This window comes from Rhincodon typus, chromosome 13 (assembly GCF_021869965.1).
Source record: "Rhincodon typus isolate 14 chromosome 13, sRhiTyp1.1, whole genome shotgun sequence".
Taxonomy (NCBI): domain Eukaryota; kingdom Metazoa; phylum Chordata; class Chondrichthyes; order Orectolobiformes; family Rhincodontidae; genus Rhincodon; species Rhincodon typus.
Window position 1 is genome coordinate 17,925,755 of NC_063344.1, and position 25,304 is coordinate 17,951,058.

Genomic DNA, 25,304 nt, shown 5'->3' on the forward strand with positions numbered 1-25,304 from the left:
CATGTTACTGTGGATCTGTCGCTTCGTGTAGATCAGGCCAGTTAAGGATGGCAAATTTTCCGTCTCTAAAAGACTGTAGTGAAACAGGCAGGTTTTTACAATTGCCAATAGTTTCCTGATTAACATTAGACTAACATTTTTTTAAATCCACTTTTATTAATTGAATTCAATTTCACCATCTCTCCTGGTGGGATTTGAACTCATCTTCAAAGCACATGAATAAAGGCAAAATACCGCTGATGCTAGAAACCCAATATAAAAACAGAAAGCACAGAAACTCAGTTAGTATTTCGAGTCCAATATGACTGTTTATATTGTTCTGAACTCTGAAGAAGAGTGATTTGGACTTAAAACATGAAACTCTTCCTGTCTTCACAAATACCTCCAGACCTGCTGAGTTTCTCCAGCATTTTCTGTTTTTCTTTCTCCAGAGTATTAGTGTAGGTCTCTACACTGCCTTCTCTAATTAATAAAACATTTGGCATCATGGGTGTAACACAAAGGCACTGAGTACAAAAGCAAGGAAATTATATTACAACTGGTTAAAACACTGATTGATCTCAACTGTTGCATTGCGTCCACTTTGGGGCACTACCTTTCAGTGATGATGTGAAGCCATTAGAGTGGGTGCTGAAATAATTCACAAGAATAGTTCCAGATATAAGGAACTTCAGTTAATTAAAAATGTTGGAGAAGTTGGGACTGTTTTTCTTTGCAGAAGGTTGACAGTTTTGATAGAGGTTTTCCAAGTTACGAAGGTTTGGACAGGGCAGGTCGGGAACAAAGGATGAAGAACCAAAGGATACAAATTTAAGATAATTGGCAAATGAAGCAATGATAACATAAGGAAAACTTTTACACACATTAAGAGGTTGGAATCTGGTAGCCACTTGGCCCAATGGTACTCCTTTTATGCCTAAGGTACAAAGTTGTGGGTTCAAACATCCCTCTAGTGATGCAAGTACATAATTCAAGCTGATACTTCATTGCAATACTGAGGGCTTGCAGATGGATGGCAGGCACCACTTTTGGAAGAGATGTTAAACTGAAATCTCAACTTTCTCAAGTGGACATACAAGATCATACGTCACTAACTGAAGAAAAGCATGACAGCTTCTGCCAATGTCCTGGTCAATATTCTTTAATCAACATCAGTTCAAAGCAGAGACCTGGTCACTATGACTTTGTGTGAGTTTGCTGCAGGCAATTTGGTTGACATGTTTCTCTACATTCCAACAGTGCCTTCATATCAAAAGTAAAGCTGTAAAGTACTTTGGTATGTGCCGAGGTTGTGAAAACTGTTGCACAGATAGGAATTCTGAAGAAGGATCCCTGAATTTGAAACATTAACTCTGCTTTCCCCCCCACAGATGCTGCCAGTCCTGTTAGGTTTCTCCAGCAATGGCTGATTTTGTTTCAGATCTTCAGCATCTGCAGTTCTTTATATTATTTTAGCACATAGGAGAATTTTCCTTTTTTGGCATCCTCTCAGATAGGCTGCAGATTGCAAATTTCTTCAGAAAGAATTATTTATTTTTGAAATCCTGCACAAGAGAATTAGAAAATAAGATGGTGTGCTGAGACAGTGAAGATACAGGAAGGATGAAATGCACCTTAAGAAACAGATTGGAAACAATCATATTTTAATTTGTTTCTGAAATTCAGTAGAAATTGTACATTAGTATTTTTTAATGAAGACAAGAGAACAATGGGCAAAGCTTTCAGTTATAAACACTGATGAGTTTGACATTCTGTAAGGTCATAAACAATTACTATAATAACATTTAACTAGAAAAAACATTCAACAACTGTAGAAAATTAAAACATGGGTTTGAGCAGGTCTTTTCACTAATGAAGACAGATCATTCACCATCATATCAATCATGAAAAGTATGGTTTCTTGCTGAACAGATCTCATCAACTCCTTTGTCCTGACAGGTTATAGAACTGTATTTCCTAAGGAATGAAAGAAATCATTAACATGCTGGGTCCATTAAGAACGTAAAACTTTAGGAACAGGAAAAAGCCATTAGTACTATAAGCCCATCCTTTTTTAGCTGCTGTTATATCTTATTTCCCTACATCAGATCTGATAGCTTGGGTATCTGACAGCCAGCAGAACATAAGGCTGACCACTTAATCTCATTTGACTGTTGATCTAGAAGACCCAGCATGATTGCAGTGAATACCAAGGAAATCAGTGTGCTGAACCTTCTGCCCAAAACTAGGAAAGGATTGACAGGAGGCTGTCCTGTTGTAATGGCAGCAGGCAAGCTGCAAACACCCTGAAAAATGACACAAACACCAAGGAATGGGTATGTAGATAATGCTATGCAGGACCTTAATCCTGCTGTAGTCTGTAGTACAAAAGGATTTTGCAATAAATCAATCTAGCTCTTCGTCCATCATGACCTTCATTTCCTGGTCCTTCCAGAAACTTAGTTAATTCCCTCTTTCTATTTCAGTGATCTTCATTGAACTTTTTTAGAACTGAATCACCCGTCAAATACAATTATTCCTATTCTTGATTTCTGTTTACTAGTATATGACAGTGAAAATATAAGCCTGATGGAAAGTCAACAGCTTGTACAACAAAAACTCACTGGTTAGAATTACCCTCACTGCAGGGAGGGATTTCCTCTGAGGGGTGTGAACAAAGACAGGAAGCCCATTCTGTACAGTGATGTAATACTATATAATGATTTTGTTGTATGTTGTAAAGCAATCTCCTCACCTCCTATGTTGAAAGTATACTGAAACTCTGCCTGAACAGGGGATTTGGGTTAAACAAGTGAACTGTAAAAGCTGATAATTCACAGTTTATTACAGATGGTAAAATGTGTTGCTTGGTTTTAACTTTGTGGTGGAGTAGGTCTTGAAAACTAGAAATATCAAATCAAAATGAAGTAAACCATTTTTAAAAACCTGTGCTAAAAAGCGAAAACAAAAAGCCCCTAAAACTGCAAAACTAGTCATTCAGCAACTGAAAGAGAAATATTTATTTTGATCTTTCAGGCAGCATGAAATGGCCTGCGGTATCATGCACACTGACAGAAGAAGCTTGAAAATGCCACCACTGCTTTCAGACCTATATTTACACAGAGCCCCTTGAACAATAATAATAATAGTCAATGTTATAAACTGAAGGCTAAAACCCAGCATCTGTTGATCTGTGTGGGGATGTGTCTCGTTGAAAGCTCTAAGCAATTTACTTAAATAATTTAATTTCCCTCTGCAGGAAGCAGACAATTAACTCTTGTGATCACAGTTCTGGTTTTCAATTGAAGTTGGAAGATTTCCTCTATGCAGCGTGGTTAATTAAATTGTGAAACTCTCCTTTCATAGAAGGGTTTACTAGTTGATTATACAGAGAGCACAGGGAGATATTCACATTCACAGCTTGTAATACATATTAAGAATCAACTCTTGTCAGGGATTTTAGAGCAAATTAGTAGATGCAAAACCATGGCCCTCAATCCCATCTCCTCCCCAACTGTTTTTGACTTATGTTAATGCCAGACCACCCCCCGGCCTGCAAGAAAATCAATCGATGTGCTAACTTTAAACCATCTTCATGAACATCAGGAAGAGGGTGTGCGTTGCTGCTTTTTACAACATAACCTAATGGGGTAATGATGGTAAGCAATATTGCTCATCAATATATGGCCCTGGCGGCTAAGGGCTCCTCCTGTGATGAAATAAAACAAAGAACTGCAGATGCCAGAAATCTGAAACAAAAACTGCTGGAGAAATTCAGCAGGTCTGGCAGCAACTGTGGAGAGAAAACAAACTTAACACTTTGAGTTCAGTGACCCTTCTTCAGAACTCAAGTAACTCTGTTTGTTCTCCACAGATGCTGCCTGACCTGCTGAGTTTTTCTAGCAAATTCTATTTTTGCTCCTCCTATGGTACATTTAGATGTCAATAAATGCTAAGCCATACACATCAGACGTGGATGATACAGAAATTCTAGTTAAAAAGGAGTGTGAAATATCAAAAAAAAGCATAATGAGAAATGAAGTACTGGAGTGGCCAACTATCTTGAATATGAGCTGGACGAATAATATCCCACAGACAGAAAGGACTGCAGATGCTGGAAGAAGGGTTCTCACCCGAAACGTTGACTTTCCTGCTCCTCAGATGCTGTCTGACCTGTTGTGCTTTTCCAGTTCCACATTTTTGATTAACAGTATCCTAGGCTGTGTAAGCAAGCCAGTAAGAAATAGCAGATACTCTAAGGATATTTCTTTCAATTCTCATTAGATACGGCCATAGTTCAAAATTATTGGGGTTTGGCAAATGTTGTACCACTATTCAAAAAGGGTGTTGAGTGACAGACCCAATAAGGGCAGACCTGTCAGTTTGACCTCAGTGGTTGGAAAATTATTGGAATCAATGTTGAGAAATAAGATTAACTGCTGCGAGGAGAGGCACATATTAGTCAGGAATAGTAAACATGGTGTTGTTAAGAGAAAGTCAATATTTTACCAACTGAATTACACTTTTAGGAATTAACAAGAAAAATGATTTACATGGATTTTCATAAAGCATTTGACGAGGTCCCATGTGACAGACTGTTAGTGACAGACAAAAACTAAAGCCTATGGATACAGGGGAATGTGACAAGTTGGATCCAAAGTGACAGGAAACAAAAGGTAATAGTTAATGGATGTCGGTTTATGTTAGTGTTCTACTGGGTTCCGTTGTGAATCCTTTTTATTTATTCATTCATGGGATGTGGACACTGTTGGCTTGACCAACATTTATGGCCCATTCTTAGTTGCACTTGAGAAGGTGGTGATGAGCTGCATTCTTGAACCACTGCAATCTGTGTTGTAGGCAGACCCAGAATGCTGTTATGGAGAGAGTTTCTGGATTTTGGTCCAGTGACACTGAAAAAATGGCACTATAGTTCCAAGTCAGCATGGTGAGTGGCTTGGAGGGGAACTTGCAGATGGTGGTGTTCCCGTGTATCTGCTACCCTTGTCCTTCTAGATGGAAGTGGTTGTAGATTTGGAAGATACTGCCTAATTAGGTCCCTTGCATTTTGTGATATAATATATAATAATTGTGATACAATAATATAATTTACAATTAATAATATAACAAAAAATATCATAATTAAATATGGCAAGCATGATTGGGAAATTTGCAGATGACAGAAAAATTGTCTGGGTAGTTAATGGTGAAAAAAATGGTTGTTAATTACAGGAAGATATCAATGGCTTGGTTGAGTGGGTGGAAAAGTGGTAAATTGAATTCAATCTGGAGAAGTTTGAGGCCATGCATTTGGGGAGGCAAAAAAAGGGAAAACACAATGAACGGGAGGATACTGACACTCATTTAAAAGGAACCTGGATCTGCAAGGCTACACAACACGTACTGGTAAATGGAATTAGAATAGGCAGCATTTAGTCAGCCAGTGCAGATATGATGGGCTGAATGGTCTTTTTCTATGATAGAAACTTTCTACACTTCCATTAGGAACACCTACATTTTCATATTGACCGCAACGGGCCAGCGGAAGAGTTTCTACAATTAGCCTCAGCCTTCATGGATAGAATTTAATCATAGTGGACATGGTTCTTGAGTTAAGGACGAGAACTTTTACCAAAGTTCCTGCTCTTGATTACTGTCAGTGAGGGGCATGCAAACTCTCAATTCAGGGTCTCTCGTGAGGAATAGCTAATTGGGAAGATATTAGAGATTAGCAGTAGCTCAATATGAGTGAGGACAGAAGCGTATAATGAAAGTAGTAATGATAATCTTTGTGATTGTGTCCCTGAAATACCTATCTGAAGCAGCATGTCCAAAAGATTAGTGCAACTACTGTTAACAATAATAATTATCGCTATTGAAACTGTGATGGTGATAATGGAGATTCTCATTGCATTAACTATTTAAGAGAAAAGAGACACTGTAATAAAAATAATGAGCATACATGAAAACATTACAAGGTCAATATTGTTAGTGATACTCGCGTAAGTTTTGACAACTTGAAATTAAAGTAGAATTGATAGTTTGGCTGCAGCACAAGAGGAGGTCTTTGTGTTTTTGCTGGCTCTCTGCAACTGCAGCTCACCCAATCTCTCATTCCCCACAGCCCTGCAATTTTTTAACTTCAAATAATTATTCAATTCCCATGACTCTCTGCATCTGCAGCTCACCCAAACTCTGTTTCCCCACAGCCCTGCAATTTTTTTAACTTCAAATAATTATTCAATTCCCTTTTGAAAGACATGATTGAATCAGCCCCTTCACACTCTCACACAGTAGATTCTTAAACCCAAACACTTGTTGCACAAAATAAGCTTTCTCTCATCTCATCTTTAGCAAAATGAAAACTAATCACCTTAAATCATCATCCTCAGGTTCTTGACACCTCTGGCCAAGGAACAGTTCCTTTCTTTCTACTCTGTATTGTTCATGATCTTAAATATTTCTATCAAATCTCTATCGGTGTTTCCTTTCACTTGTATAATTTTTTTTTGAATTGCATTCTTGATCACATGAAATTATTGATACGTTTTGAGGTGCAAACAGCAATAAGAAACTATACTCACAATAAAAGAAATTCAATCTCATTAGCAAATGTGTTGTGGTCATTTTGTGCCAGCATCTCTCAAAATGCTGATGTACCGAAGTTGTGCCTGCTTGATCGGGTTGCTATTTATCACAATCATTCAGGAAATTATCGACCATTTCATCTGTAAATTTACACTATTTAGACATTGCCTTTCACTATGAAAGATGTTCCTTTTAACATTTTGCCAACATGCATAGCCCAGTTGTTGAACTGCACATTATATTCTGGATTGCTACACTGCCATGCACCATACAGTTTAGTGGAAAACCAACAAACTTCCATCCCATTAAACTGGGTTAGATTCAAACTAGGTTCCAGATTAGATAAAGTGTTCCAATCCACTGTGACCCAGTCATCCACATAGACCATATCTCAAATCACAAAGCTCTGAGTATATTATTATGACCATAGACTGCATACCTGTCCAGTTATTCACAGTATTCAAGTAAGAATGAAGGTGCAAACAGGTTGTACAAGTCTATTTATCTTATATGCTAGTCATTTGGCACTGGACTTTTACTAACAATGCATTGTTGCCAAATAACTTTGAGGAAACAATTAGTTGCAGTGGGATTCAGGATGTTTAGTGGCTTCTTAAAAATATAATGTTTCCATTGTTCAAAAAGATTACACACAATGTTATACTAGACAACATGCTATCTAAGAGAAAAGGAAGAACTTTGAATTATCCAAGGACATAGGACGTAAGAATAATTATTCTACTTCCCTGCTATGTATACAAATGTAGCCACCTTTTTTTCCTATAAGCTAATCAGATCAATGGCCGTTAATTTGTTTACAGTGTTGTTGATAGATGATGAATGGTTCATACAGAAAACCCTCTGCTCTCGTTTTAAAGGTTCCACATAATTTATGAACGTGGCTCTCTGGAAGAAGCAGGTATGACCTTGATTTAGTATTTCATCCTAAAGGCAACTTTTCTGACAATAAAGAACTGTACTCAGTCATTAGCACTGTCTCTGAGTCAGAGGTTGTTATTTTAAGTCCCACTCCAGAATTTCAGCACAAATATCCGGTTGGCTGCTTGTGCAGTAGTGCTGCACTATTGGGGATGCTGTCTTTGGATGAGATGTTAAACCAAGGTCTATCTGTCCTATCAGGTAAATTTAAAAGATCCCATACCAGTATTGTGAAAATCAGGAGAGTTGGCTCTGATATCCTGGCCAACCCTCCACAAATATCATCAAAGACAGATTTGGCTATTTATCATATTGCTGTTTGTTGACCTTAACTCCTGCATTTAAACTGGGTATAGAATTTTGTTACATGTTAACAGTGACTTCATTTCAAAAACTTCATTGGATGTAAAGATTTCAGCCTACAGGTTGCCTTCTTCCTTCAAGAGAAAAAGAGGTGGAACTCCATGATGTCAAGTCTCCAGCTCCTTTGCATTGGTACTCACAGGGGTTTCCACAAGACACAGCAGATACAAACATAGTAGTATAATATGAATGTACAATACTAATGAAGCTAGAATTATCCTGCTGCCTGTCTATTCTTTTGAAGACTACTTGCCATTTTATCTTGTGATGAGTACAGTCTGACTGAAGGATCTAAGAAGTTTGGCTGCAAACTGTCCAGCCACAAGGAAGTTTTTTTTATCTCACAGATGAACAAAACAGACATGGTATGCAGAGGCCTTCTGATTGTATTTTTTGGATAGCTACCGATGGCAGCCACTCCCTTTCCATTTCTATCCCTGTCAGGGATTAAGCACATGTAGGTAGGTTCAAGTCATACCAAACAGAGCATGCTTGGATTGCACTTCACTTTACTGACACTCAGTTGGCTCAATTGGCTCAAGCCCTGGTGTGGAGCTTAAATCATAATTTTCTGATTAAAAAAAGTACCACCAACTGAGCCAAGCAGACACTAGTTACTCGAAATGCAAAAAGTCTATAGTCACTCATGTATTTTGTAAGCAGGTTAATTCACGTGTAAGCAGGTTCATTCATGACTTTCAAAGTAGAATTGGATAATTACCTGAAGAGGAATTAACTGCAAACCTGTAAAAAAAATGAGCTGAGCTGTAATGATGGCCACCAATACAACAGACTAAGTGCCCATCTTATGTGCTGTAACTGCTGTAAGATATTATATCAATAGTTAAATAGTCTCTGTGTTCTGTGAAACATCAACCTCTTACCATTCTGGCTTTTATTCCTCATAATGAGGTCCTTCATGGGTTATCTAGCTGTGTGAGACCCCTTGGGGAAGAGCGACCATAACATGGTAGAATTTCTAAGGTTTTGGAGCAGATCTGTAGCTCGGGTTGTGGGTGTTGAGGTTGATTGGCTCGCCGAGCTGATTTGTTGTTCCGCAGACGTTTCATTACCGTGCTTGGTAACATCCTCAGTGCAGCCTCTGATGAAGCGTTGGTGTGTTTTCCTGCCTGGTTTTTAAACTCTGGGGTCCGTTGCGATGGATTGCCTCACTTCCGGGTTTCCTCCGTAGTGGAATGTATATGGGGTCGAGTTCAATGTGTTTATTAATAGCCTGCTTTGTGGAGTGGCATGCTTCCAGGAATTCTCGTACTTGTCTCTGCCTAGCCTGACCCTAGCCTGTCATGGTAGAGCGCAAGACAAATGGGGAACTGCAAACGAAAGTACACCGAAAAGCCACACACACAGACCAGGTATTGAACTTCAATAGTAACCATCCCAGCACACACAAACGAAGCTGCGTGCGAACACTATTTAAAAGGGCAACAACACACTGCAGCAACATGGAACTACGCCAAGAGGAGGAGGAATACCTCTTCCAAGTGTTCAAGGATAATGACTATCCAAAGAACTGGGTCAGGAGATGCCTACAGGAACAGCATCAGAAAGATTCTACATGCCCCGATGCACTCATCACACTACCCTACATCAGGAACACGTCAGAACTCACCACAAGACTTCTACGACAGCTGGGCATCAGAGTGGCACACAAACCCACATCAACCCTAGGACAAGTGCTCACCCAAACTAAAGACCCACTCCCCGCCATGGACAGGACCACTGTCATCTACAAGATACCCTGCAGAGACTGTGAGAAACACTACATCGGACAAACAGGAAGGAAACTAACAACAAGAGTACATGAACACCAACTGGCTACAAAAAGACACAACCAATACTCACTCATCTCGATCCACATGGACAAGGAGAACCACGACTTCGACTGGGACAACACCAAGATCCTGGGACAGGCTAGGCAGAGACAAGCACGAGAATTCCTGGAAGCATGGCACTCCACGAAGCAGGCTATTAATAAACACATTGAACTCGACCCCATATACATTCCACTACGGAGGAAACCGGAAGTGAGGCAATCCATCGCAACAGACCCCAGAGTTTAAAAACCAGGCAGGAAAACACACCGACGCTTCATCAGAGGCTGCACTGAGGATGTTACCAAGCACGGTAGTGAAATGTCTGCGGAACAACAAACCAGCTCGGCGAGCCAACCAACCTCAACATGATAGAATTTTTTACCAAGATGGAGAGTGAGGTTGTTGATTCGGAGACTAGGGTGCTGAAACTTCATGAAGGAAACCAGAGGATACGAGGCGTGAGTTGGCCTTGATGTATTGTGGAAAGTTATTTAAAGGGATGACAGCGGATAGGCAACGGCAAACATTCAAGGAACGCATGGGGGAACTGCAACAACTGTTTATTTCTGTCTGTCGCAAAAGCAAAATGGGTTAGAGGGCTAATCTATGGCTTACTAAGGAAATAAGAGATTGTATCCAATCCAAGGAAGAAGCATACAGATTGGCCAATAAAAATAACAAATCTGAGGATTGGGAGCAGTTTAGAATTCAGCAAAGAAGGACTTTGGGATTGATTAAGAAGGGGAAAATAGAGTATGAAAGTAAGCTTGCAGGGAACATAAAGACTGACGCTAACAGTTTCTATAGGTACCTAAAGAGAAAGAGATTGGTAAAGACAAATGTAGGTTCCCTACAGACAGAAACAGGGGACTGTATAAGAGGGGACAAACAAATGGCTGAGGAACTGAATACATAATTTGGTTCTGTCTTCACAAAAGAGGGCATAAATCAGACACCAGAATTGTTGGAGAAGGCAAGATTTAGTGAAAAGGAAGAGCTGAAGGAGATCAATACTGGTAGAGAAATGGTGCTGGGAAAATTGTTGGGATTGAAGGCCGATAAATCCCAAAGGCTTGATAATCTACACCCCAGAGTAGTTAAGGAAGAAGCTGTAGAAATATTGGATGCATTGGTGGTCATCTTCCAGGATTTTAAAGACTTTGGCACAGTCCCTACAGATTGGAGGATGGCTAATGTCACTTCACTATTCAAAAAGGAAGGTAGAGACAAAACTGGGAATTATAGACTGGTGAGCCTGACATCGGTAGTGGGGAAAATTCTCAAATCCATTGTCAAGGATTTTATAGCAGAGCATTTAGAAAACAGTGGCAGGATCAGACAGAGTCAGCATGGATTTATGAAGGGGAAGTCATGCTTGACAAATCTGTTGGAATTCTATGAAGATATAACCAGTAGACTTGACAAGGCAGAACCAGTTGATGTAGTATATTTGGACTATCAGAAAGCATTTGACAAAGTTCCACATAAGAGATTAATGTACAAGATTAAAGCACATGGAATTGGGGGAAGTGTATTGAGATGGATAGGGAAATGGTTGGCAGACAGGAAACAAAAAGCAGGAATGAATGAGTCCTTTACAAATTGGCAGGCAGTAACTAGTGGGGTGCCATAGGGATCAGTGCTGGGACCCCAGCTATTCACAATATATATTAACGATTTGGACGAGGGAACAAAATGTAGTATCTCCAAGTTTGCAGATGATACTAAGTTGGGTGCGAAAGTGAACTGTGATGAGAATGCAGAGATCCTTCAGAAGGATCTCCACAGGTTGGGTGAGTGGGCAAATCAATGGCAGGTGCAATATAATTTGAATAAATATGAGGTTATTCACTTTGGAAGCAAAAACAAGAAGGCAGATTACTACCTGAATGGCTATAAATTGGGAGAGGGGAGTGTGCAGCAGGACCTGGGCATCCTTGTGCACCAGTTTCTGGAGGTAAGCGTGCAGGTGCAGCAGGCAGTAAACAAGGCAAATGGTATGTTGGCCTTCATTGCGAAAGGTTTTGAGTAAAGGAACAGGGATATTTTTTGTAATTGTACACATGGCTCACAAAAGTGCCTGTTGAGTTAAAACCCTAGAGAATCTCAATTCAAGCACTACTGGATAATGCACAAATTTCCAATAGCTTAATGCAGCCTAATCCAGTAGGATTTGGTTAAGCACAATGAGCCAGCTGTGATCATGGGATTGTCGGCATTTGAATGACTGGAACGCCTGCAATGCGACGCTGTTTAGAATGTCAGTTGCCACAATGGACACTGCACTTAGTTCATAAAAAACAGATCTTAAAAGGGCAATATGAGATTTGCAGTGAACTCTCAGGGAATGATTCAGTTTGGAGTGACAGCTAAGAGAAGTAACTTATAAAAAACTATGTTTGTCCAGCTTGTAATTTTCAACCTATATTCCTGCAATTTTCAATGAGGCACCTCCTATTAGTGCCATGTCTAGCTGGGAGGGCAGCACCAGCCCCGTCATTTAACAACCAGCAAATAGGAACTTGTTAAAACAATTTAACTCGTTACTTGGAAGCAAGGAAACCAAACATCACAAATAGAGTATAATGATGTGACTATTGTTGTATAGCTATCGAGGAACTTAAGCAAACAATTGCCCAGATGCTAACTTTCAGCCATAAAATCTTCAATTTCACTCTTCCAAGGTGATGGTTCAGAATGTTTTGAGAGTGATCGACATCTTGGTAACAGAAGAATGACAGAAAAGTGGAAGGGTCAGGAAGGTGGCAGTGTGTTGGAGCAGAGATTAAAAATGAGGCAGTATTTGGACAGGATTGATGGGTGAGAGTTGCTTTTTGAGTAGGGAATCATGACAGCAATTTTGAAAGATGCTGAAACTGAACCAAGGCTGAGCATATTTTGATGACGAACATGACCATGCAACTGAGAACTGTGTAGTCAGCAGCTAGAACAGGGTGACAGGAGTTGGTCTGGGATGGAATGTAGGCCGAACCTGAAGCACAAGGGACCAATATTAACCTCTGGATTCAACACATCATTCTCTGCCACTTCCGCCACCTGCAAACTGACCCCACTACAAAGGATATATTTCCCTCCCCACCCTTATCTGCCTTCCAGAGGGACAACTCTCTCTGTGACTCCCTTGTCCACTCCACATTCCCCACTAGCCCCACCACCCCCGGCACCTTTCCCTGAAACCGCAGGAGGTGCTACATCTGCCCGTAAACCTCGCCCCTCACCTCCATCAAAGGAACCAACAAAAACCTTCCACATCAGACAGAGGTTCACCTGCACGTCCACTAATGTGGTATATTGTATCCGCTGCTCCCAATGTGGCCTCCTCTACATTAGTGAGACCAAGCGGAGGCTCAGAGACTGCTTTGTGGAGCACCTACGCTTGGTTCGCGACAAACGACAACACCTCCCAGTCGCAAACCACTTCAACTCTCCCTCCCACTCCCTAGACAACATGTCCATCCTGGGCCTCCTCCAGTGTCACAACGATGCCACCCGGAAACTGGAGAAACAGCACCTCATATTCCGCCTTGGAATCCTACAACCCAATGGTCTCAATGTGGACTTTACTAGCTTCAAAATCTAACCACCCCTGGCTTCATCCCATGACCAGCCCTGCCTCTCATCCCCGCCTCACTGACCTGTCTGTTTTCTCTCCCACCTATCCGCACCTCCCACCTCACTGACCAATTCTCACCACGTCCTACCTGCTATCACCATCCCACCTGCCTTTCCCAGCCCAATCTTCCACCTCTCTATTTATTTCAGAGCCCCCTAGCCCTTCCCCATTTCTGAAGAAGGGTCCTGACCCGAAACGTCAGCGTTCCTTGCTCCTCTGATGCTGCCTAGCCTACTGTGTTCCTCCAGCTCCACACTGTGTTATCCCAGACTCCAGTATCAGCAGTTCTTACTATCTCTTATTGGAATAGATCGGATCGAAGGAGATACACACAGTTGACTGTTTCAGCAGCAGATGGACATGAGTAGTAATGGAGGCAGCAATGTTGTAAGGGTGGAAATGGATAGCTTTCAGTTGTAAAGGATAATAGAATAGGCTTTATTTCTCCAGCTCTTCATTTAAATACAAATTGAGATTGTTTGAATTTCCATTCATGGAAAAATCAATCAATTTTGCCCAAACTTTCCTCATGAAGGTCAATCCATGACAAGCATCTGATGCACAATCACTCCTGTACAGGAAGAGACTTTGAGAGGTCAGTCGTTTCTTTCAACACTGGGCTATAAACTGGTGGCGGTGGATAAGTAACTTGTTTTATGTCATCCCCATTTCCAATCCTTTCAGCAGATTGTCAGTTCACTGCACAGTGGAGAAATTTAAAAATTTTGCTGAGGATTTCATTAGTGTGGATTAATGGACAAAGTATGTTCCTACTTTGGTAGCATCCCCTGATGAAACCTGCAGTGGTGTAAGTGGTAATAGGAGCACATGGTGTGCCTGTACAGTTAAAATTCAGAGAACAGCACTTCAAAATACACAAAAGTAAGGATTCTCTGTGTGCTCTTTTTTAAAAATTTTTTACATTTGCACACACATGATGCACTGACATCACCCTCTGCAGCTTCCCAAAACCAGTTTTACAGGAGTGCATCTGCTGACTTTTGGCTGTTCTCCCTCATTTAAACAGACTCCTTGAAGACACCATTGTGGGTATTTTGGTCCATTGTGAGGTTAAGGCCTCATGATCCTGCAACATGAGAAGTATGTCTAACAGCTTTGTGTTGATTGGCCTGAAGGGCTGAATGGGCTACTCTTGTTTTTTGTTTTAATGTTGCTAAAAAGATCGTAATTCTGTGGAGAGTGTGATAGGCGATAAGAATAAAAGTGAAATACTCTTCTCCGTAGTTTAAACTATACGAAACAAAGTAGTGTTTAATTCATGTTGACTAAACATTTGCTATAGCAAAGCTTTTAAAACATGAAATCTTATTGTATCATTCTTTCAGCTAGGAACTGGAAATTTGAATAGCTTTTTAAATTGTATCAGTTTCTACAGAAGTTGAAACAAAGTGAAAAAAATATCGAGAACAGGCAAAAGGATGATGATGTAAATACATTTCTGATTACCATCAAGTGGCCCATTACACAAACTAAATGGTCAAACAAAGATAGCATCCCACTTGTCTATTGTACACTCAACAGCAAGTATCTTCCCAATTCTCTTAAGGTAGATTCATGTAAATAGCAAAGGGCCCTTGAGCAAGGTGAAGAGGGTGTTCAGTGCTGTTGAACAAAAGTGAAAGATCATACCTTCAGAGGCAAAAAATTATGAGTATAAAGTTCTTTATGAATTTATAGATTGTACAAAATAATGTCTATGTCTCTTAATTGCAAAAACTAGCCAATGGAAGATGGCAATGTAGAATTGGGACACCTGTTTTACTGACAAACATTTTCACTTCTTTAAGGAAATTATATCAGAGACATTTCATAACCTAGTTTTCTTAAAGAAAGTCAGAAAAGTTAAAAGACTTTCTTAAAGAAAGTCATACATTCTAAATAATACAGTAGTTACCAAATTCAGTTACACACCAGTAGATTTGCAGATATACTGCCCATTTCTCTTCAGACTGCAGTTCTCATTGCTTCCACAGCCATCATCTGCACAGTTTATCTCACCATCTTTTCCACAGCTACATTTTTGGGCACAATGTTGGGTCAGCCAAGTCTCTCCAATCTGAAACAGTGACACATGAATGTTATTGGAGGTAAATAGACATATCTATACATAAGAGTATACAGTGCATGTTTAGCTTAGTTTGCTGTGCAGCTGGTTTGTAATGCAGAGTGACACCAACACTGTGGGTTCACTTCCTGCACCGAGTGAGGTTACTACGAAGGATCATCTTGTCAACCTTGCCCATCATCTGAGGGCTTGGTGACCCTCAGGTTAAACTCACCATCAGTCATCTCACTGTAATTAGAGGAGTAGCCCTATGGTCCTCTGAGACTTTGGGGACTTTACCTTCCCTTATGTTTGTATTTGGTGTTTTATAATATTTTCACTTAAAATATTTACTGGCATGAATAATGATCTCAAATATCAAGTTGAAAGAAAAACCTTAAACATACAGTAGATCTATCAGCATCTAAAAAATACAAGAACACAAGAACTAGTCATTTGGTCATTCAGAACCTGTGTAAAACAGCACATTTTGTTGAGGGATTTTGTCTTGCACTCATCAGGATAATTTGCAAGAATACTAACCCAAGGGGAAAACCAATGTTTTGCTGCATCACATCTGACTGGTTGGCAAATGGAATCTGATAGAGGCATTACCATACAGAATACAACAGTTAATCATGATTGACAATTAATTGGCAGGCTTGTTTAAATCTGAAACAAGGCAGGTTGTCTCTGATTCATTTCAGAAAAGGACAAGCGGAATGAATTTGACTCCATTTCTCCTCCTCACCAAAAGTTGCATCGGCACATGCCAACCAGATAACTTAATTTGTCTGAGCATCTGTTGCACAGGGACAGGAAGTCCTGTTCTAGGTAGCTGCTGGACAATTTGATTGACTAGCAGCTCTACAGCCCCAAAAGTGGCCGCCGCTCAATCCTGGGGCTACTGGGACTACAAGCAGTCCTGAGTACAAAGTGACCTGGATCCTACAGTTTGGTAAATCCGGAAATCCTGGAGAGGCTTAGCTGAGATACAACAGCGAGAGCAGTGGGTGAAGAAGTCAGAATTTAGAGTCCGTGGGAGAGAGAGGATAGGGAAAGATAGATGCTACAAGCTCGGATGCAGTGCCAGATGGTGAAATGAATCACCAAAGGGATACGCACATTCTTCTGTCTGTCAGTAGATGGTGCAGTGAAAGTTGGCAGGTTATTCACCATTCTAACGTCCCTTACACAATCTTCCTTGGTGAGATGAAAAGTTACATTGGAAATGATTGAAGCTTTATTTTATGCATCCCACCACCTCTGTTTGAGGCTGTTTTCGTTACAGAGAAGAAGGTTAAGAGGTGACTTGATAGAGACATACAAGATCATCAGAGGATTAGATAGGGTGGACAGTGGGAGCCTTTTTCCTCGGATGGTGATGGCTAGCACGAGGGGACATAGCTTTAAGTTGAGGGGTGATAGATATAGGACAGATGTCAGAGGTAGGTTCTTTACTCAGAGAGTAGTAAGGGCGTGGAATGCCCTGCCTGCAAAAATAGTAGACTCGCCCACTTTAAGGGCATTTAAATGGTCATTGGATAAACATATGGATGATAATGGAATAGTTTAGGTTAGATGGGCTTCAGATTGGTTTCACAGGTCGGCGCAACATCGAGGGCCGAAGGGCCTGTACTGCGCTGTAATGTTCTATGTTCTATGTTCTATGTTCTAGGTATGCTGTCAGGGAAGGAGGAGGAAGGTGCTGTAAACTCCAATATTCAATGTGTGACTCTTTGCCTGTTTAAAGGGTCTGACACATGCTGCAGGGATCTTCTCAAAAACAGTTAATAATAGTCTTTCCCTTACAGTTACAGGAGTTGATACAATCAACCCTGTATCTATTTGTAACCTATCAATGGAACAACAGCATCCCCTTGTGATCTGCACCTGTTATTCACATACTTCTCAATATGTTTGTCTTCAGGATCTTTAGAGGCAAATTGATTTACCACTGGGTAAAATAGGCTTTGGTTCAAATCATGAAACCACTTTAATCTTCAATAAGATGGAACAGCAATCAAATCAGTGATAAAATTCGTGTTGTTCAATCTATACAATTTTTGACCTTTCTGCTTCAGTTTCACTGTTGTAACATAAGCCTGCCCTTTAAAGTGGCTGTAACTCTATTTTATTTCTAACTAGTAATTGCGAGGAATACTTAAAATACTGATATATGATTAAGCAAAATAGGAGGGGTACTGATTTAGACCACTTGGCTCCTTGAGCCTTCTCTGTCATTTAATAATATCATGTGTGGCCAGACTGTGATCTAAATCTACGTTCCTGACTATACCCAATTCCCTTTGTCTGCCTTGGCAGTAAAGAAGTTATCTATCCCTGTGTTAAAATATGCAATCATCCTGTCCCCATTGCTCTCTGGGGAAGAGATTCTAAAGACTCATAATCTGATAAAACAATTCTCCTCGTCTCCACCTTAAATGGCAAAGCCCTTTGACTGTGTCCCCTAGTTCTAGTCTCCCCCATATCCTTTCAGCATTCACCCTGTCAAGTCTACATATAGCGATCTTAAACATTTCAATATAACATCTTTCATTCTTCTAAACTCCGATGGATGCAGATTCTGTCAGTCCAATCTTTCTTCATAAGGTAATTTTCCTTCTTACCCCCATGCCAGTAGAGTGAACATCCTTTGAAGTGCCTCGTACACATTTGTATCCTTTCTTAAACATGGAGGCCAATACTATAGACAGTACTCCAGACGTGGTCTCACTAATACATTATAGAACGGAAGCAAAACATCTATTTTTATATTCCATTTCCCTTTCAATAAATAACAAATTCCACTTTGCCTTCTTAATTACTTGCTGTAGTTGCATAACAACCTTTTGTGATTTCTTTACCAAGAAATCTACCAGATCCCTCTGTACCTCAGAGTTCTACAGTCTCTTTCCATTAAAATTTGACAAGATCCCTCATGGTAGGCTGGTCCAGGTATTTGACAAAGTCCCTCCTGATAGGTTGGACCAGAAGATTAAGTCCACTGGGATCCATCTTGAGTTGGTAAGTTGGATACAAATTAGCTTGGCCTTGAAAGACAGAGGGTAGTTATGGAGGAGTGTTTTTCTGACTGGTGATTTGTGACCAGTGGTGTTCTGCATGGGTTAGTGCTGGGATCTGTTATTTGTAATATATAAGGAAGCGTCTGAGTGAAAATGTAAGTGGTCTGATTAGTAAGTTTGCACATGACACAAAAATTGGTGGAGTCATCATAGTTATGAAGGTTGCCAAGGGATACTGCAGGATAGTTGGAAAGTTGGGCAGATGGAGTTTAATTTAGTCAAGCGAAAAGTGATGCATTTTGGGAGGTCAAACGCAAGAGGAAAGATACGGTAAAAGGCAGGATCCTTAGGAGTACTGATATACAGAGGAAAAGTGGCAACACAGTGGATAAGGTGATAAATAAGGCATATGGCATGCTTGCTGACATTGATTGGGGGCATTGAGTATGAAAGTTGGCAAGTCATGTTGCAGCCATATAAAATTCTAGTTTGATCATATTTGGAGTATTGTATGCAGTTCTGGTCGCTGTACTACAGGAAGGATGTGGAGGCTTTTGGTGAGGGTGCAAAAGAGGTTTACCAGGATGTTGCCTGGATTGGAGTGTAGTTGTAAGGGGAGGTTAGACAAACTTGGATTGTTTTTGCTGGAGTGTTGGAGGCAGAGGGGCGACCTGACAAAAATCTATAAAATTATGAGAGGCATGATTATGGTGGATAGTCGGAGTCTTTTGCTCATGCCAGAAATGTCAAATATTAGGGGCCATTGGTTTAAGGTGACAGGGTGAAAGTTTAAAGGAGATGTATGAGGCATGTTTTTTTACACAGGGTAATAAGTGCCTGGAACGTGCTGCCAGATATGTTTAAAAGACATTTGGACAGACACATGAACAGACAGGAATAGAGAGACGTGGACTATAGCAGGCAGATAGGATTAGCTTAGAATGGCATTGTGGTTGGCACAGATATGTTGGGCTGAAGGGTCTGCTCCTGTAGTGTACTGTTTTACTATCTATGCAAATAGTATTCTGCTCTTCTATTCTTCTTGCCAAAGTGGACAAGTTCACATTTTCACATATCATACTCCATTTGCCACATTTCTGCCTACTCACTTAAGTGATCTATAACACTTTGCACATAATTTGGCCTCGATTTTTGCAATAATGGAGAGTACCTCCATTAAGGCATAAATGCTACAGTCATCAGATACCCCAAGTCCTGCCCCCAAACGTGGCATCACATTTTCATGGAGACAGTCTGCATTTTGTGTGCGATTTAAATGATCAGCTGCCTCTGATTTCTGATTTTGGAATTCCAGATCTCTGGAATCTGGAGTTTGGATATAAGACCCATGTAGGAGTTGGTCTGTTCTCATTGCATTTCTTTTGGTTAGCTAGGGTACCCATTTGGAGAGCTCAGGTAGCCCTATGGTAAGGTCCTAGAACATGGAGACGTGGAGAAACCAGGGATCTTTTTCGGGAGGGGAGGGACACAGGTAACCAAGGTTCAGGGATCATAGAAACATGGAAGATAAGAGCAGGAAGAGACCATTCGGCCCATCAAGCTTGCTCCACCATTCTTCACGATCATGGCTGATCGTCCAACTCAGTAGCCTAATCCTGCTTTCTCTCCATAACCTTTGATCCCATTTGCCCCAAGTGCTGTATCTAGTCGCCTCTTGAACACATTCAATGTTTCAGAATCAACTACTTGCTGTGGTAATGAATTCCACAGGCTCACCACTCTTTGGGTGAAGAAATGTCTCCTCATCTCCGTCCCAAATCATCTACCCCGAATCCTCGTACTGTGACCCCTGGTTCTGGACACACCCACCAATCAGGAACATCCTCCCTGCTTCTACCTTGTCCAGTTTTATAAATCTCTATGAGATCCCGCCTCATTCGTATGAACTTCAGAGAAAAGAATCCCAACTTAGTTAATCTCTCCTCATATGTCAGACCCACCATCCCCAGAATCAGCCTGGTAAAGCTTCGCTGGACTCCTTTGAGAGCACGAGCATCCTTCCTCGGAAAATGAGACCAAAACTGCACACAATATTCTAGGTGTGGTCTGACTGATGCTAAGTGTTTCCATAGGTACGTGAAAAGAATGAGATTTGTAAAGACATATGTAGGTCCCCTGCAGACAGAAACGGGGGAATGTATAATAGGGGACAAACAAATGGCTGAGGAACTGAATACCTATTTTGGTTCTGTCTTTACAAAAAAGTACACAAATCAGATACTAGAATTGTTGGAGAAGGCAAGATTTAATGAGAGGGAAGAACCGAGGAGGATCAATATTAGTAGAGAAATGGTGCTGGGAAAATTGTTGGGATTGAAAGCTGATAAAACCCAAAGGCCTGATAATCTACATCCCAGTGTACTTAAGGAAGTAGCTCTAGAAATAATGAATGCATTGGTGGTCATCTTCCAGTATTCTATAGACTCCGGAACAGTCCCTGCAGATTGGAGGGTGGCTAATGTCACTCCAATATTCAAAAAGGGAGGTATAGAGAAAACAGGGAATTATAGACCTGTGAGCCTAACATCAGTATTGAGGAAAATTCTCAAATCCATTGTCAGGGATTTAAAGCAGAGCATTTAGAAAACAGTGGCAGGATCAGACAGAGTCAGCATGGATTTATGAAGGGGAAGTCATGCTTGACAAATCTGTTGTAACCAGTAGACTTGACAAGGCGGAGCCAGTCGATGCAGTATATTTGGAATTTCAGAAAGCATTTAACAAAGTCCCACATAAGAGATTAATATGCAAATTAAAGCGCATGGAATTGGGGAAGTATATTGAGATGGATAGGGAACTGGTTGGCAGAGAGGAAACAAAGATCATTGGCTCAATTCAATATCTGTGCGAGTGGAAGCATTGGATCAGTGGCCATACTTTTGTCCCCAAACTACAGGGCAGAATTTTTGATTTTGGGATAAGGACATCAATGGACAATTTTTGGGTCCTGATTCCATGACAGACGCAGTGTGATTTATTGAAAAGCTGGCTAATCAGTGGTCAGAGAGTATGCTCACCATCCAATAAAGGACAGTAGTAGTCTTCTTAGAGTTGAAGATCAAAAGGGTGCCTTCCAGCCCTGAGAGAATGACAGGCACAGAAATGGTGGCTACTGGTTTAGGACAGTGTGCAACTTGAGGTGCACATGCCCACTAAAGACCTTTTAATAAAAACTATATGAAAAATAAACTGGCCACAGCTATTTCACAGCTATGTACATGACAGTAAAGAACATATGAAGATTGCTGGTCGCAGAAAAGCTGAATAAGTGATAATAAGAGCTAAGAGTAGGAGAGAATGGGTGAGTTGAACTGAAAGTAACCCATATAATGTAATAATATACTAGGAAAAATGGTGACTGTGCTAAAAAGCAACCCATATTGAAACAGGACTGGGCGTGGGGTTGGTGAAAAAACATGGAAGGATGGTTTCATGCTTGAAAGTTATTGAACTCGATGTTGAGTATTAGAGGCTGCAGGGTCCCCAACTGGAAAATGAGATGTTGTTTTACAAGCTTCTTCCAAGTCTCACTGGAACACTGCAGCAAGCCTGTGACAGAAATGGTGATGTGGGAACACAGTGGTGTGTTGAAGTGGCAGGCAACTAGAAGCAGGGTATCATTTTTGCAGACACAACGTCAGTGTTCTGCAAAGTGGTAACCCAGTCTGCATGTCGTCTCCCCAGTGTAGAGGAGACTACACTGCACGCAGCAAATACAATAGGCAAGATTGAATGAAGTACAGGTAAGAAGCTGCTTCACCTGGAAGGTGTATCTGGGACTTCGGATGGTGAGGAGGGTGGAGATAAACGGGCAGGTATTACATCTTCTATAATTGCATGGGAAGGTGCCATGGGGGTGTGAGGTTGTGTTGGGAATGGAGGAGGAATGCATCACAGTGTCCCAGAGGGAACGGTCCTTACAGAACGATGACAAGGGAGGGGAGAGGAATATGTGTCCTGTCGTGGCATGGAGATGACAGAAATGGTGGTCTTCAGTCCTTTGGATGTGGAGGCTGGTGGCAAGGTAAATGGGTGGTAAGTAAGTAACAACATCCCAAAAGGCTTTTAGAACCACTGTGAAGTTGTACAAACTGCAGTTAGATATAAATGACAAGATAGCATTTTAGTAATAATAAAAAAGGAAACTATAGGAAATCTCAAAAGGTCTTCCAGCATCTGTGGAGAGAAACAGTCAATGGGCTGAATTTTCCCAGCCAGTGAATGACATGGGCATTGCTGAGAAATGAAGAAAAATCATGTGAGATTGGCATTAAGACAATACTGAAGTTGAGAGTAAGAAGTCCCATTTTCCAACCAAGTTTTGAACACCAGGACAAGATTCTGCTAGTAAGCGCTAAAGGCGTATGTCATGTATTAGCCTGCATTAACATTTCATTATAAAATAATCTCATCTCGTTGATATGCAATTTCCAAATCTTCCACCCACCGTGTAGCGACTAGATGGTGACAATTGCTGACATGAAAGTCAGATTGATAACCTGGTCACTCCAGCCTGCTTCTTACTCCTCCAGTTCTCCATCTTGGAAACCATTCACCAACATCTCAGCACATGCTCACTAGGAAACCCTGCCTTACCCAGGACCATCAAGTCCCTGTTTGACAAATTGGAATGCCAATTTCCCTCTATCCAATATGTCTGGATTATTTATAAGGACATCAACTCAGCGAAAGACACTCTTTGGTCTGCCTGAAACTTGTTGATCTTCCAGAATAAGGAATTGACCTTGACTGAGTATTACAGGCTGGCACATTCCAAGCTCCAAGATTATGGGCTGAGGGATGCACTAAAGCTTGGGACAACTGCCACCAAAGCACAGTGGGGAAAGGCCACTGAGGTCTTCCTGCCAACGTTAAATGGGGGTCCATTCAGTTATTGGACCCTCCTAGTGCCTCAAATGCATGTAGATATAGTCTTGCATATGTAAGAGATGACTTTGGTTTGTTTGGGTAGAGTCAACTCCAATGTTTGTTTGTTTCCTTGATATGCTACTGTACAGAATTGAGCTGCATTTGTGACTACGTAAATATACAAAGTTTTTTTATGAATAAAGTATATTTTTGAAATATATTTTAAAAATTGACCAGGAACTGTCTGGGCACCTCTGGACTGCTAGTGCTTAACTGGGTACATGGCTGGACTTCAAAATGATGCTAACATCAGGAATCCTGGAAAGACCCACCAGTGGTGAGTTCTTCTGCCTGTGGTGGAAGGGAGGATATGAAGAGTAGGGCACCATTGGGGCATTGTGCATAGGTAATGAGATGTGAAGGGCTCATGAAGTTAAAATCTCCATGAAATTTGTCAAAACTAACACTTAGCCAATTTCTGGTAAAAGTCAGCCCAACATTTCCAATATGTCTTATTCAGAACAGATGCTTCACTGTTGTTGATTGAAGGATGAATATTGGCCTGGAAACAGCCTGTTGTTTTTTTAAGTAGTATCATGGGATAGTTTATACCCACCTGAAAAAGCTTACAGTGTTGTAGATTCTCAGTGCTTCAACAAATATTGACCTAGATATATGTTCAAGTCTCTGCAACAAGATTGAACTCATAACCTCTGACTCAGACATAGGCGTGCTACTTCGAAGCTGAGACACCTTTAATCAATGAACATGCATAACCTGCTTGACAAAACATATAATATTTCCAGAAATAAGGTCAATTTTGTTTATCTACTCACACGATGGTAATGATCGTTTTTGTCTCTGCAGCCACATTCATTGACTGAAATACAGCTGTCATCACTGAATATGAAACCGTTGTCACATACACATCCTTCCATGCACACAGAAGACCTGTCACAGCTGGATCCTGTGTAGATATTATTGCACGTAGGAGGACAAGCAGGAGCACAGGTTGTGTAGTAACTGTTTGGTGGACAATACCGAGCTGCAAAAGCAAATAAAAACATTTCCATGCAGTCAATTCAGGATAGGGGAAGGACAAAGGTAAAAATAAATTACATTAATCTTTGAGTGAAATAAATCATTTGTTCAGTATAAGCTGAACCAAGCAGGAAGACAATCAAAACAATTTCAGATGCACAGGCATTCATAATAATCTTACAACTGTGAAGTCGCCTTGCTTTTGCAGTGCAGTGGCTATCATATTTGCCTCATGCTACATGAAAAGTCCCTTGGTTGATACTGAGTAGGAACATTGTTAAGGCTCAAGTACCCGCATAAGGGGAATGGGAATAACTTTTTGTTACAAGGGGGTCATATGTTGAATAGTGGTGGCCAAACTTCTGAACCAGAAAATCCAGGTTGAAGTCTCATCTATGTGAGGTATCATAACATGTCTGAACAGGTTGATTTAAAATATCTGTAATAGTAGAGTTCAATTTTATTATTTTCAATCCCAGTATATTCTTGTTATGATCAATGGATTAGGGATGGCCAATAAATGCTGGCCAGCCAGTGATGCTCAAGTCCTATGAATGAATAAACAAAAATCCCCATTGAAAGAAATGACTTGCCCTTGTGTAGTATGTTTAAATTGGTGGATGGGCAATTCTTTGTATAATAGGTTATTGCTTAAATCTCCTCACCAATTCTCTCCACCTGCACTTCTCTGATAGACAATCATTCATTGACTGCTTTCTAGGATCTGGCTTGATGGTTTCAGTACCTTTAAGTTGAGCATCGAATATAAATGTAATTGACCTTCTTTCCACTGAACCCAATCCCATTCAACATGTATATGCATGCACACTGAGCAGCAGTTACTGGGAAGTCATGAGGATCATGAACCTTCGATAATGTTAATATCCCAAACATTGGAATTTGATCCCAATCCTAGTGTTCTTAATACTACTCTGATAGAAGAC

The 25,304-nt window shown here is 40.7% G+C and overlaps 1 protein-coding gene across 2 annotated transcripts in view; it reads right to left on the reverse strand.

The window, feature by feature from the left end:
- Positions 1-1,626: 1,626 nt before the first annotated feature.
- The window catches only part of LOC109936076 (zonadhesin-like), a 45,366-nt gene continuing 21,688 nt past the window's right edge, over positions 1,627-25,304 (reverse strand). Inside the window, exons 12-15 of one of the 2 annotated variants that reach the window (XM_048604707.1) lie at positions 24,156-24,364; positions 15,271-15,415; positions 8,591-8,613; positions 1,716-1,956 (exon numbers count right to left, since the gene is read on the reverse strand). In XM_048604707.1, the coding sequence (XP_048460664.1) occupies positions 1,918-1,956; positions 8,591-8,613; positions 15,271-15,415; positions 24,156-24,364 (416 nt within the window). In that variant the 3' untranslated portion in view covers positions 1,716-1,917. Of the gene's footprint in view, positions 1,957-8,590; positions 8,614-15,270; positions 15,416-24,155; positions 24,365-25,304 lie in introns of both variants that reach the window. The other variant, XM_048604708.1, reaches the window with a different exon arrangement.